Here is a 15222-nt window from a genome sequence, read left to right on the forward strand (position 1 = left end):
ATACACTTCTTTACCCATGTACATTAACATGCAGCTTTTGCTAGTTGTAATATTTACTATTTTCCATTTGACATGTGGCATAATCAAACCCCCAGGTTTGACACAGCTCAAGATGCTTGGCAAGAAGTAGAAAGGTTTGAGTTTCCACTTGCTTAAAGTTCTTTAGTGTTTTCATGGCAAGTAAGGTAGCTATTTGTTCAGTGGGCTTAATGATTTATTACAAAATTTGGAACAGTTCTACTATTCAACATTTAGTTGGAGAGTTCTTGATTTAGTTCTGTTGAAAAATTTTCTAGACAATATCGGAGGCCGTGACTGAAGTCTCTGGGGGAAATTCTGGCCCAATGAAGTTAATGGGAGTTTTTCCATTGATTTTAGTGGAGTCACGATTTCAGCCCCATGTGCCCATTCCATTGTAAAGGTATCGTGGGAAAGAGCAGGTGCAGAATTGAGGAGACTGGGGCATCCACTGAGAATAGTCCAGGAGACTTGACACTATTGTGCAAAAGAAAAATAAAGTGCCAGTGAAATTATTCACATTAGAGAAACTCTAAAATAACAAAATGGCAGATTAAGTTCACCCTCCAAAATACAAAATACAGTACATAATACAAACAGAGCTTCACCCATCAAATAACTAGCTTAATAGTTTGCAGGCCAGAATTCTTCCTATTTGCTTTCTGTATCCATATGGGAAGAGGGGGAAAGCTTTGTTATTTAAAGGCACCCATTGTCCCAGCCATGCAGTAAGAAAGACAATACACCAGGGATATGGTTTAATTAGGTTTATTAGCTTTATTAACTCACCTGGGTAATATTAGGTAATAAGTTGTACAGTGCAGGTCTAGTCGTTCCTTAATTGTTTCAACCTATTTGGGAAGGCTGCCTTCAGCCCTCCCCTTCCAGTTCCAGCCAGTTGTTAGGCTCCTACTGCCCTCCTCTTGTTTGAGGGATAAGGGGAGATGGGGTGGAGGAACTTATCTCCCTGCAATATCAGACATAGGGAGCCACAATCATGCTTCCTTAGGGGATGCCTTCCCCTAAGTCTACTTGCAATTCTGGTTTATCAGGGAACCAAATCCTCTGTGGAATGAGTACCTGCCCTGGACACCTGCTAAAAGAAGGTCCCAACAATTAGCTTGGCTGACTTGAAGGAGCCACTAAACCTTTTCTTCCCACTGTCTACACAAAGCCCCCTGCATTCAAGGTTTCTTACTCTCCCCCTTAATGTAGATCACTTCATCAATAGTTTGCAGGCGAGAGGTCTTCCTATTTGCTAGCTATACCTCCATGGGAAGGGAGAAAAGCTTTATTTAAAGGCACCAGACCTTTTTCTCACTCTCACAGTAGATCACTGTGTTCCAGGGCTAGTCAGTCTTCTTGACTTCTCTAATACTTAGCTCAATTAGAAAACAAGAGAGGAGTGTTGGATTCCACAAATCTACCAATCCCTAGTAGAGTGAAGGTATGGGCTTCTCCTATTCTCACTTCCTAAGGGGGGCTAAAGCAGTGTTTCCCAACCTGGAAGGAAGGCTACCAGACTAACGAAGGTAGGGTTCTCTGAATTATTCAAAAGGTAGTGCAAATGTTGCACTAGCAAAATGGCTATTTGTATTTCACAATTGAATGGTTCAGTATATATTAGTTGGAAATCAACAATTTGTTATAAGTGAATTACCTCTATATAATAAATCAGTAAATACTTAAACATTATTTACTAATTGTGTATGCAATTTGCAAAACCCTTATTAGTATGCTAGTTATCAAAGTATAAGCTTTTTCCTTTCTCTCTCATGCTGTGGTGGGCATTGCCTACATAAGCAATCAGAGTAATTATAACCTAGGTAAGGCAGTGATTAAACATCTGTGATGCAGAAAAACATAGATCTCACTTCTGAAAACTGTCTAGGTGCTGCTTTTTAAATTTTTCTTTCACACGGTCTGTAGGGGTAACTGCTGAAAGGTTAGTTTCCCCTGCATTTTAGGGTCCCTCATGACACTTCTTACCATATAAATTCAATTAGTTATAGTACATTTCCTCGATTTCCTCAAAAGTAGAATGATACTTAACTGTTGTCACTGCGTTAAATATAGCTGATTTTTGATGAATCATAGAATCGTAGGACTGGAAGGGGCCTCGAGAGGTCTTCTAGTCCATTTCTCTGCACTCAAAGCAGGACTAAGTATTATCTAGACCATGCCTGACAGGTGTTTGTCTAACCAGCTCTTAAAAATCTCCAATAATGGAGGTTCCACAACCTCCCTAGACAATTTATTCCAGTGCTTAACCACCCTGACAGGAAGTTTTTTCTGATGTCCAACCTTAACCGCCCTTGCTCAGTTTAAGCCCTCAGAGATTAAGGATAACAATTGTTCTCCCTTGTCCTTGTAACAACCTTTTATGTACTTGAAAACTGTTATCATGTCCCCCCTCAGTCTTCTGTTCTCCAGACTCGATCTTCCCTCATAGGCCATGTTTTCTAGACCTTGAATAATTTTTGTTGTTCTCCTCTGGACTTTCTCCAATTTGTCCACAACTTTCCTGAAATGTGGCATCCAGAACTGGACATAGTACTCCAGTTGAGGCCTAATCAGTGTGGAAGAATTACTTCTCATGTCTTGCGTACGACACTCCTGCTAATACATCCCAGAATGATGTTTGCTTTTTTTTTGCCACAGTGTTACATTGTTGAGTCATATTTAGCTTGTTTTCATCCACTGTGATCTCCAGATCCCTTTCCACAGTACTCCTTCCTAGGCAGTCATTTCCCATTTTGCATGTGTGCTCTTGTTCATGATATAATTTCTTTCTAAAGCTGCAGGAATTTCCCTTCATAGAATAATGCTGACGACATTAATATTTTATGCATATTCCAAACTGTAAATCCCCGCTTCTACATTGGAGTTGGGAGAGCTTGGCACAGGAGCAAGCAGCAAATTGTTAAGAGTCGTGGGAGAAAATGCAGAGAGTAGCTCAGAGGTACTGGACATCCCCATGGAGGTCAAGCCCCTTCATGTTCCCCAAGATGCATGTTCTTGTGAATTTATTTTTTCTGTAGGGCTCTGTGCTTTTTCATAGTTGAGATGTTTGTGACAAAAGCTGGGATTTATTTTCAAGATCAGAATCTTCATGGGTTTTAGCATTCCACTTTGCTGTCTTGGCCTACTGCCAATGTGGTGTGCTGCATTCCCACTTTGGATTGCAGCAAAGATGTTGACTGGCAATTTGGATTGTCTGTTAGAGTGGTCTGGGGCATTTGTGAGGTTAGGGGAGGTTTTTTCCTCTTTAAGAAGTTTCTGTAGTTTATAAAAGTTATAAAACTCTTGTGTTCATGCTGGCATGACTGAGTGAGTAAATGGATACAAATGTAGTATGATTGATTCTCATCTTTGTTCTCCTCCCCCACCTTTGTCTGATTATGTTTCAGCATTTTCCTGATCTAGTTCCTTTTCACTTTCATTGGGAATTAAATGAGTTCCAGAAGCTTGGAGTGCTGATACCTGGTAATTAGTTGAGATTGCCATGACAATTAGCCAGGATAAGTAGAAACTAATTGTCTTGATTTGACCCTGAAAAAACAGGTGAGGCTTGGTGAGGAAAGCACTGTCTGGTCCAATCAGGACAGGGGAAAGGCCATATAAAAACAGCTTTCCTGAGTTTGTTAAATCAGGTGGTTCTGAAAGAGTGGGAGCCTTATGTGCTAGTAAGGCTGAAATCTGTGAATTAAAGCTGTTAACTTATCAACTCAAACCAAAATGGTCAGACTGGGAAGTTGAGAACAGTGTACTAGAATTGCTATGCAGTCAATTTAAATGCTGAAAGCTACAGGCATACTGGATGTGGATGCTAGATGAATTAAACCTCATGTGCCTAGACTGAACCAGGCAAGATGCTGAAACCCTTTGTGTGAAACCTGATTTTTTTTTTTTAAGGCTTTGGGAATATCCTTTCCTAGTTCATGGAAGGATGAATACATTTTTTTAAATTTAACCCTCAAGAAAGAAAGCACCTGTGACTTGGTTTTAGTAAAGGTAGGCCAACTGCTCAAGAGGTGCCTGTGATAGACTGCTAAGGCAGTAATAACATATGGAAGAGTGTAGGAAGAGAGGTCTAGGAATGAGAGACAAGGGGAAAAATTAAAGATGTATTTTAGTAAGGTATAGTTTTATCAAATTTATCATGACTAATTTTTTCCTAACATTTCATAACATGTTCATTCTTACTATTGCCTTTTTAAACATGCTTAGAATTTTGACTAAAATAAAAAATGGGATTTTTGTTTTTCTTCCTCTTTCTTAAGTCATTAAAATTGCTGGAGGCATTTAACCCATTCTTTCCAAAGGAATTTCCTTCAGTACAGGACAAACATAGAAGTTTGAAGTCCAAATGGTGGATTTTGACATTTCTGAGATTGTGGAACGAGTATTATAAGAAGAAGAGTATGCAACCTTATCTATAGGAGGTGATATCATTTGCCCACTATAACTACATGCAGCAAATGAGACTCTATCATAACTGTTACAATGTATGTTTATGTCTCTTGGCTGTTGCTTACTGACCTCATGATCTCTTTAAAATCCAGTGTTGTGAGGTACTGATTTTTCATCCTTACAGCACTTTGCAAATGTTTGAGTATTGCAGACATATGGAATTAGGATAAGTTTAAGCTGTCTGAGATCAGTTAATATTTTGAAGTTTGTGTGAATTTAACGTCTGCAGGATCAACATTTTCAATATGTATCTCTTTAGTTCTGTTTTCTCTTTTAATTAGGAAATAATTAAGGGCTGCAGTGAGGATTAAAGCTTGAAGAAAATTAGCTCGTTAGAAATATTTTTGGCCATTGGATACACAACATTGGTCTTCCCTCATCATTAGAATATTGCGTCTTATTCTTTACCACATATGTGTACAGACATTCCTGTCCATATTATTATGTATGTTTAAACAGAAGGACACTGGTTTTAAAAACCAACTAAAGTTACATAGTTGGCACTTTCCAAGTTAACTGAAGGTTGCCTCTATTGGATGCATATAAAACCTACTGAAATCATCCCATCCATCATTGTATCCTGTCACCTACTGAAACAAATTGTTAAATCTAGCTTCAGATGTTGTAACTTTCTAGGCTCTATTCTCAGAAACTATACAATAGCAGTAACCACTTTTTGACAGTTTTGAATATGTGGTCTTCACTTCAACTGTTGCAAATATTGATAGTCTAATAGTGATAGTCTTTCCAAACATTAAAATCAACGTTCAGAATTTCCATCTCTGTGTGTGTATCTGTGTTTGGGGGATAATGGTTCTCTGAAATTTTTTGAAGCTTCTGTGATGGTATCATGGGAGGGAGAGGTGAGGAAAAGAGCTCCTCTGTTGCTCAAATATACAAGAGTGCAAGTTAGCTTTGATCTGCCTCTGTATACACACCCTACCTCTGGTTCTCATCTGTGCAACCTAGCACCCTTAAAATGAACAGGACACCAATGAAGATGTGAGGACTTGGGGTGATGTGCTCTCATTTCCAGGTGGAGAGCAGAACATAAACTACATACCAAGGCTCTGAAAAGTGCAGCCCATAGGACTTGCAGAAAGCACTACCTGTTTTAAACAAGTTATTTTATGTATTGAGGTTATGGAGGGGTCATGCTCAGTAAATTTCATATCTGCTAATGAATAATAAGGGATAAAGCTGAATTGACACAAGTCCATGAGAGTTCTCGAGCAACTTGAGAGTACTAGAGCATGATATTTGAGCTTGAGGTTTATTGCTTAAAGCATATTTGGAATATTACACTATTTCTATGCTGTGGGAAATGTGAGTTGAATGCTCACTTTAGTGCAGTGAGAAGAGGAAGACCTGGACTGGTCAGAATTCTATTGTAGATCAAAAATACATTTGTTTTTAAGGTGATCTGCAAAACAGTTTTTAAAAATATTATACTGGTAGTCTTTTAAAAGTTGCATAAAGAGGGCCTAGTGGTTTTTTTTCTTGCTCTCCCCACCCCTTATAAATATTTGGAAAATTAAGTCTAGCTTTCCCTGGTTTTGCTAGAGGATCTCCTAGCTTTCTAAAAGTAGCTCAGCATTCCTATGTTTTCAATGAATATGAGAATCGGTAACAGACTTCCTTTCTCTAAATCATTCATTAGTTATTGAAGTTGGGTGTTAATGAGTTTTAAAATGACTGACTAAACACCTGTCTCCTCTCAGTAGTTCACACTTTTATCTTGTGATGCCATCACGTCACTATTTCTACACTGTTAGAATTCTCCAGTCAAGACGACATGAATTTCTACTGTAAAACATAAGCAGAAAAAATGACAATCTTCCATGACACTGTTAAATATCAAAAAGAAGCCCAATTATCTTTCCATTTTTATAGGTCACCTTTAAAAGTCTGTAAAAAGTGGACTGACTCATGTTGGATAAGTACAGGTAATGACTTCCCCTTTCAAACACCAAATTTGATTAAGAAGCTCAAGCTCTTAGTAGGGGTCTGGACTTAATATCCTTGGTTTGGGCTGGAGACCAATTTTACTTACTTTGGCTTCAGCCTCTACTCTTCTCTAGGTTTTTTGTTTTTTTTATAGTAGTTCTTTTGTTTTAAACATGTACTCAGTTTAGCCTTTGCTGGTAAGAGGCTACCAGCATCCCCAAAAGACTAATGTTGAACAAAAATTAGGAATAATAATAGAGGCTAATATTTTGCAGCTTGCCCATTCAGCCTCTTGAAGTGGCAATGCTGCATTTTTGCCCCCACAGAATCACAGAAATGTAGGGCTGGAAAGGACCTTAAGAGGTCCTAAAGTTGACCCTTAGCACTGAGACAGAACAAGTCTACTAGACTATCCCTGACAGGTGTTTGTCTAACCTGTTTTTTAAAATATCAAATGAAGGGGATTCTGCAATCAACCTTGGAAGTCAGCTCCAGTGCTTAACTATCTTTATAGTTACAAGTTTTTCCTAATATCGAACCTAAATCTACCTTGCTCGTTACTTCTTGTCTTACCTTCATTGGACATGAAGAACAATTGATCACAGTCCTCTTAATAACAGCCCTTGACGTATTTGAAGACTTATCGGGGTTCCCTCCCCAAGTCATCTTTTTTCCAGGCTAAATGTGCATAGGTTTTTTAACCTTTCCTCATAAACCAGGTTTTTCTAAACCTGTTATATATTTTTGGTGCTCTCCTCTGGACACTCTCTCCAATTTGTCCACATCTTTCCTAAAGTGTGGTGTCCAGAATTGGACACAGTACTCCAGCTGATGCCTCACCAGTGCTGAGTGGAGCAGGAGGACTACCTCCTGTGCCTTGCATTCAGTGTTCCTATTTATATGCCTCAGAGTGATATTAGCCTTTTTTGCAACTGCATCATATTTTTTGACTCTCATTCAATTTCTGATCCACTAAAACCCCAAGATCCTTTTCAGAAATACTACTGCCTAGCTGTTTATTCTCCATTTTGTAGTTGTCCATTTGATTTTTTTTCCTTCCTAAGCATAGTAGTTTGCACTTGTCTTTATTGAATTTCATCTTGGTGATTTCAGATCAAATATCCAATTTGTCAAGGTCATTTTTAATTCTAATGCTGTCTTCCAAAGTGCTAGCAAACCCTTCCTGTTTGTTATTATCTGCACATTTTATAAGCATACTCTCCACTCTATTTTCCAAGTCATTAATGAAAATATTGAATAGTATTGAACCCCAGACTAACCCCTTCAGGACCCCCCTAGGCACTCTTCTTCCCTACCCCCCCTTTGACAGCAAACCATTGGTAACTACTCTTTGAATATGGTCTTTCGGCAAGTTGTGCATCCATCTTGTCTAGACCACATTTTCCTAATTTGCTTATGTCAAAAGCATTACTAAAATCCAGATATATTACATCAGTAGACTAGTAACCTGTGTTTTAAAATCAGCAGAACCCATTCACATAATCCAAGATGGCATCTTTCAACTGTGGGCAAGCACTGCTGGCTTCTTTTTTGTATTCAGAGGAGACCCAGATCTCTGAGAGTGCAGTCGTGGGAGGTTTTGAACATCCCCAGGCTTTAAAATGAAAAACAATCCACTAATATAAAATCTTGTGTCCAGGAAAAAAATATTGTAGAAGGATACTAAGTATTAAATAATAGTATTAAAATTACTTATAGTGCCATAAACGTACACACGCAATTTCTAGCTTTTGAGAGTTTACAATCTAAAGTAGACAAGACAAACACATCATGTGAAGGAACAGTTCAGGAAAGGGGAGGGTAAAGAAATGGAAGACTTATGGCCCTACTAAAAGGAGTTTCAGGGAAGGAATTGAAGGGAAAGAGGAGTTAGGTAGACAAAGGGTGAAATTCTGCTCCATTTAAGTCAATGGCAAAACTTCCAGAGGAAGGATGATCTAGTGGTTAGGGCTTGGCATGAGACTTAGGAGGCTGGATTCAGTACCCTGCTTGGCTACAGACTTCCAATGTGGCCTTGGGCAAGTCACTTAGTCTCTCTCTGCCACAGCTTCCCATTTGTAAAATGGGATTTTTAGCACTTCCTTACCTCACAGAGGTTTGGATGACTGCGTTAAGTATTGTGTGTGATGTGCTCAGACATCACAGGGATTGGGGTCATATAAGTACCTAGAATAGGGTGAAATGCTATTTGAGGGGAAGAAACTAGCAGTAATGTAGGAGTGGGAGTGACTTTATGATCCAAAAGGTGAGGATGAAGATCTTGAATTTTGATGTCAGTGAAAATATTGAGGGACAAGGTAGGTATAGTTAGAATGTGGAAAGGGAAGATGCCTTGAGCATCATTATTTTGGATATACTTGAATGGCAAAGTAGTGGTAAGAGGGAAGATTGGAAAATAGAATGTTACAGTTAGACAGGCAAGAGATGACCAAATTTCTAATTTTTTTCTAGAGTTTAATCATATTGGATCCACTTACAATGAATGAAGAAAAAATAAGGCCATCGCTAGAGAAACGTTTGGAAGGGATTATCAGTGGGGCAGCACTGTTAGCTGACTCTTCCTGCACGCGTGACTTTCATCGAGAACAAATAATCGCAGAATGCAACGCCATCCGCCAAGCTCTCCAAGATCTTCTGTCTGAATACATGAATAATGTAAGTAACCAGTTCTTTCCTGTTGTTTTTGTGTGTGCTTCAAAGCACATTTTCTACATTGCTATGCATTATGTATAATCAGTCTGGTAATCACCGGTGCCTTTTGACCTTTTACTGTAGTTTTAATAATGCAGGCTACTTATGTATTTATTAGAGTGCCAAAAGTAGTAGTTCTCATGCATGTATGTGGTACACAAGGCTGGGTAAAATTTTTTGGATGAATAGTTTATTCACCAAAAAATGCGGTTTCAGGTAGACTGAAACTACTTGCAAAATTGGGTTAATTCAGTGAATAGTTGGCCTGCACTCCCTCCCCCTTCCCAAATTGACGTTTTCTAAACACAATGTTTGATTTTCCATTTTGAAATGACATTTTGTTTAGAATTTGACCCCCCATACATTTAAAACAAAGGAGAGAGAGAGTAAAAAACACTTGACAATGAAACAAAATGAATAAAACAACAAAATCCTGTTTCGTGTTGACCTGAAACAATTTTTCTCCCTTGAGATTTCTTGGTGTAGCCACTAAAATGAAAAATCAGTATTGCTCAGCTCCATTGGTACGCTCAGGGAAAGCCAACTATTCATCTTCAAAATGAGCAAGATTTATCCTGTCCCAGGCAAACTGTGAAATATCTTATATCAGAAATGGAGGGATATGTAGATTACTTTATCTGTGATGTAGGTGTCACAGAGATACTATGTTTCTTTGAATGCTGGGGACTTTCTTTATAGTTTTACTTCCTGGTTGTCTCTTAGAATTTGAGGACTGGGATTCTAGGATTTTATACTTATTTCTACAATATGCAGCAAATTTTATGAAGTTTTGTTTTGTGTTAAAATCTGAGTAATCCATTTCCATGTATTCTTAACATAAACATCCAGGCACTCATAACTGATCAGTAGAAGAACAACAAGCTGTACATGTTGAGATCCTCTAAATGCAAAATTTTAGGGCACGGAATGTTGAGTAAATCCAGAAATCTGATTGCCCAGCATGCTTTATGTGTCTGTGGCAAATCTTTGAAAAAGTGATAGTTTTTATAACTTTTTTTTTAAAAACTGATGATTTTTAGATCTGAGTAACTAGTTTGATACATAGCTAAGTGCACTGCCAGACACAAAAAATAAAGGTGGTAGGACAGATACCATTAATATGGGGACAGTGCACTAACATCATGGGTTTCTTCTGGAAACATCATAATCATTTTCAGTAGACACACTGATATTATCTAAAGCTACTTTGAGATGATGCATCTGACACAGTCCATTGATGGGATGATTGTTTCTCCTTATGGGAGCTGAAATTGTTTTCTTTTTTGTAGGTACTGCTAGTCGACATATCCAAGGCCATTCTGGTGTGTGTGTGTGTGTGTGTGTGTGTGTGTGTGTGTTAACCTCAGGATAATAAAGTAGAGAACTTTAAGAAAATCTTTGTATTCCCAGGTGTGTATTAGTCTCACAGGGTATGTCTACACTACAGGATTAATCCGAATTTAGATAATTCGAATTTGGGAAACAGGTTGTATAAATTCGATTGTGCACGGCCACACTAAGCACCTTAATTCGGTTTTTAACCACATTAATTCGGTGGTGTGCGGCCACACTAACCCTAATTCGAATTAACAAAATCGATTTAGGCGTTACTCCGCTCGTCGAGGTGGAGTACAGAAATCGATTTTAAGTGCCCTTTAATTCGAATTAACTGGCTCTGTAGTGTGGACGGGTGAAGGGTTAATTCGGATTAACGCAGCTAAATCCGAATTAAAGTCCTAGTGTAGACCAGGCCACAGAGATTATACCTGCTGATCTCTTCCTCTAGTCATTTATTATAGTTAGAGAAAATCTACAGCAATCTTAAATTAATGTCTGTGAACTCAACTTGATATTTTAGGCTTGAAGTCTATAAAGATACTTTTAGTTCTGATTCTTTTCACCGTCAGCATTAATTTGTCTGAATCTACAACGAACTGTTAGCCTCTCTGGAAATACTTTCTGAACATGAGTAAGAAATACAATATTTCTTACTTCAGCTCAATTTGAACTATAATCATTGTAAAATGCACAAAAGATTTAAAGTAATCTTAAAACATTTGGGACCCCTCTTAAAAATAGCTTAGAGTTAATTTGTGACTTATTGTAGATAATTCTTCAGTGAGTTGTTTAAATATAAAAAGATAAGAAAAATTCTGTCAGTGGTTTATTATCTTTTCAACGTTATTGCAGAAATTATGTTGAGGCCTGTTGTTGTTACTGGATGTGATGATAGAAGCAGCCTCTTATTCAAATTATTAAAGTCCCTTTTGTCTGTTCTCACATAGTAAAATGCAAGGAAAGGGCCCCAGTGTGGCAAGGAGCTCTGGGTGAATAGACTTGTGTGCCTGTGCAGAGCCCCACTGATTTCTGATACTTTGATTTCAGTAGGGCTTTATGGCAGAAGGATCTGCCATTGCAGATATCATTGCTGGATAGGGGCTTATTTCTGTAAAGTTTGCTGCAGAATTGTATTAGAAAAATGACATCTTGTTTAGCACTGTAAATCCTACAGAAGTAATGCCTATATTTTTCCACAAGAAGGGAAGAATTTTGTACAGTTTAATCACAACTTTAAAAAAAAAGAAAAAAAAAGGCAGAGGCAATTCTGCTGCAGGTGGGCAAATTAATTAACTGATTAGAATGAAAGACACACATCTTTCAATCTATTGTACTTACCTTTATTTCCCAATATTCAAGTTGAAATCCCTTTACTTTCTTGCAAGATGTCTTTTTATTTTGATTGCAGAATTTGGAAAGCTGCCTTCATTCTTCTTGTTCTGATGCCATTATATTCCATTTCTTAGAACTAATCTATACTCTGCATCTATCTTTGATGCTATTTCACCTTAATGGGTCTATTTCTATAAAATGCCCAATTTTTATATATTGTGTTAAAAGTTTCTATTCTTCTTTGAGTGATGTCCCTGTGGGTGCTCCACTTTAGGTATTGAGTGCACCTGCGCTTATAATTGGAGATTTGTGGTAGCAGTGCCTGGTTGGGTCACACATGCACAGTCCCCGTCTTGCACTGCCTCAGGCAGCTAACTGGCGCTGTGTGACCAACCCCCCCTCAGTTCCTTCTCTATCTCCCTTGGCTATGAGTCAGAGCATTCAGCAGCACCTGAGAGCTTAGTTAGCATAGTATACCCTTGTTAATTCTAATTTTGTTATATAGGTAACTCCTTTCATGTACTTGTCCCCGTTTATTAAAAATACCTAAAACAAACAAAAAAACCCCACCTTGTTTCCTGACTAGAAATAGGTTTTCGTTGAACCGTTACTCCTGGTTTTCCTCTTGGGATAGGATGAAACTCTGCCCTCAGGGGCATGCCTCATTCTCTGGGCTTTAAACATTGCCTCACCTGTAGGTTATCAATCCCAGTATTGGACAGGCACGCTCAGTGTGTCTGCTGCTTAGGCGAACCACATGTGCCTCAAAAGTGCCCTCACTGTCACAAACTGACAGCCCAGACCAGACAGAGACTTGCAGCTTAAACTGTTGATCATGGAGAAGTCTCTCTGGCCAGTGTCTGAACCAGAAGCATGGACATCCCCGCGATACAGTTCACTGACTGCAGCCTCTGACAGGGGCTCTTCTTTGTTTGTGACTCACGCGACAGACCACCGAGCTAAAAAGGTGGCTAAGAAGCATACGCTGTCGGTGTTCCCCAAACCAAGAGACCTTGTTGGTACCGACAGCACTGACAAGCTTCACAGCCAAGATAGCGGGACCTTCCGGTATCGTGGGTAGCGTGAAAGCTAAAGTCTCCAAGAGAGCTAGCCCCAATGCACGCACCAAGGGGAAACAGAAACCCCATGCCTTGGCACTGGCGGAGCCATCCCAACACTCTGCACCAGGCACATCAAAACAACTGCAGCCTATGTTGCCACCTCCTGTCAGCATAGCGCAATTGACAGGTGCACCCATACAGACAACAGCTCCACAGCAGCTGGTACTCGCCATTACCACATCAACGGCACCAAGGCTGTCGGCACCACAATTCTTCCTTTCCAGAGACATCATGGTGTCCTCGACACCCGACTCTCCCATTCTCAGCACTGAGATCACCACTGCACCGTCGGTACCGAGCCGCCCCACCACTCCACCACCATCTGCTCCCCCTTTTTCGAGTGAGGATGAAGGAGAGACATATCCTCGCACCACTCTTCCACCACCCATGAAACGATCAAACCGGCCCTGCCATACAAGGGGTACTATACAGGGGCCAAAGAACAGCAGTGGTATGGGCACCCATGGATGGCACTTATGCCCTTCCCTCCACAGTGGCAAGATTGGGCCCATGGGTGGCATATCCTGCACACCATCTCAAACCTCTTAGCCCACTCAGGGAGAGTACACAGCAGTCATCTGTGCCGTCGGTACCGGGACCATCTGAGCCCCCTGAAGAGATGACGGGAGAACAAAGAAATCTCTGACCAGGATGTTGAACCAACAACTCATTTTTCTTCATCATCCCTGGACAACACCATCATGCGCCCTCCTCACAACGTGGGGGTGACTTTAGATATTTCCAGGATTTCTATAGGAGAGTTGCAGATTCCCTTGACATCTCACTGGAGAAAGTGCAGGAGACACAATATAAGCTCGTTGAAATCCTGCAAACATCAGCATAATCTAAAATCACTTTACCCATGAATGATACAATCATGGAACCTGTGAAACACATCTGGCCAGACCCCTGCAACAATTGTTCCAACCTGCAAGAGGTCTGACAGGAAATATTATGTCCTTGCAAAGGGAACAGAGTTTCATTTTTTACATCCCACACCAAACTCCCTGGTAGCGGATGCTGTCAATGAAAAAGGCAGACAATCATATCTTAAAAATACACTGTATGACAAAGACTGGAAGAGGCTCAACCTCTTTGGCCGAAAAGCTTATTCCTCAGTGATACTTCACCTTAGAATTGCTAATTATGAGGCGTTATTAGCTAAATACAACCACACAAATTATGGCAAAGTATCAGATTTTATTGAATTTCTCCCTGAAGAGAAAAAAAGAGTAATTCAGTGCACTCATTTCCGAGGGCCAACTGATCTCCAGGACGGCACTGCAAGCTGCCTTATATTCTACAGATACAGCAGCACGATCTACAGCCCCCGTAATGAGAAGGGCATCCTGGCTACATCTCTTTGACTTCCCCAAAGAAGTGCAAGCAACAGTGGAGGACCTACCATTTGAAGGGCCCAAACTCTTCTCAGCCAAAATGGATGATTCTCTGCACACCCTCAAAAACTTGAGGGCGACTCTGAAGTCCCTAGGTATCTATACTCCTAGGACAAAGAGAAGACAAGGAAGGTATTACAACCCACAGAGATTCCGGTCCACACCATATGCATAGAGACACAGACAATACGAGCCACAAACTCGGAAATAACAGCCCACAAGGAGATGACAACCGTCAAACCAATCTACCACATCTCATCAACCATCCACAAGGCAGCAAGTTTGAGATGTTGGTCGAGGGCCTGAGACCCCTACATCTCCCAGCACTGAGAACTCCTACTATCTCCCAGCCATTTGGAGGCTGTTTAACCCTCTACTACTCAGTCTGGCAATCCATCACTACAGAGAAGATGGGTGCTGGAGATAATCAAAGTTGGATACTCCATCCCTTTTACTTCCAACTCCCCTACCCATTCTCCCTCCCCGTTCCTCTTCAGGCACCCCTCCCAAGAAGATCTACTGCATCAGGAGGTAACCCATCTCATCCATCTAGGAGCAGTAGAACCGGTACCAACAAAATATGGAGGGACTGGTTTCTACTCAAACTACTTCCTCACAGAGAAAAAAACAGGAGGATGGAGGCCCATTCTCGATCTCTGATGTCTCAATAAATTTGTCAGAAACCAACACTTCAAGATGGTGACAATGGCCACCATTATCCCAGCATTAGGAAAGGGGGGACTGGCTCTTGGCTTCCAGGATGCAAACTTCCACATAATGATTCACCCATCACATCAGAAGTATCTCTGATTCGCTCTTGGACCAGATCACTTCCAATACAAGGTCTGGCCCTTTGGTCTCTCCATTGCTCCGCGAGTCTTCTC

General features: G+C 40.1%; 1 protein-coding gene across 1 annotated transcript in view; it reads left to right on the forward strand.

The window, feature by feature from the left end:
• Positions 1-15222, forward strand: part of CTNNA3 (catenin alpha 3) — a 968742-nt gene that overhangs the window by 199708 nt on the left and 753812 nt on the right. The window contains exon 6 of the mRNA XM_029911396.1: positions 8911-9114. Coding sequence (XP_029767256.1) covers positions 8911-9114 — 204 coding nt within the window. The remainder of the gene's footprint in view (positions 1-8910; positions 9115-15222) is intronic.

Source organism: Terrapene carolina, unplaced genomic scaffold (assembly GCF_002925995.2).
Source record: "Terrapene carolina triunguis isolate 2854851 unplaced genomic scaffold, T_m_triunguis-2.0 Scaffold95, whole genome shotgun sequence".
Taxonomy (NCBI): Eukaryota; Metazoa; Chordata; order Testudines; family Emydidae; genus Terrapene; species Terrapene triunguis.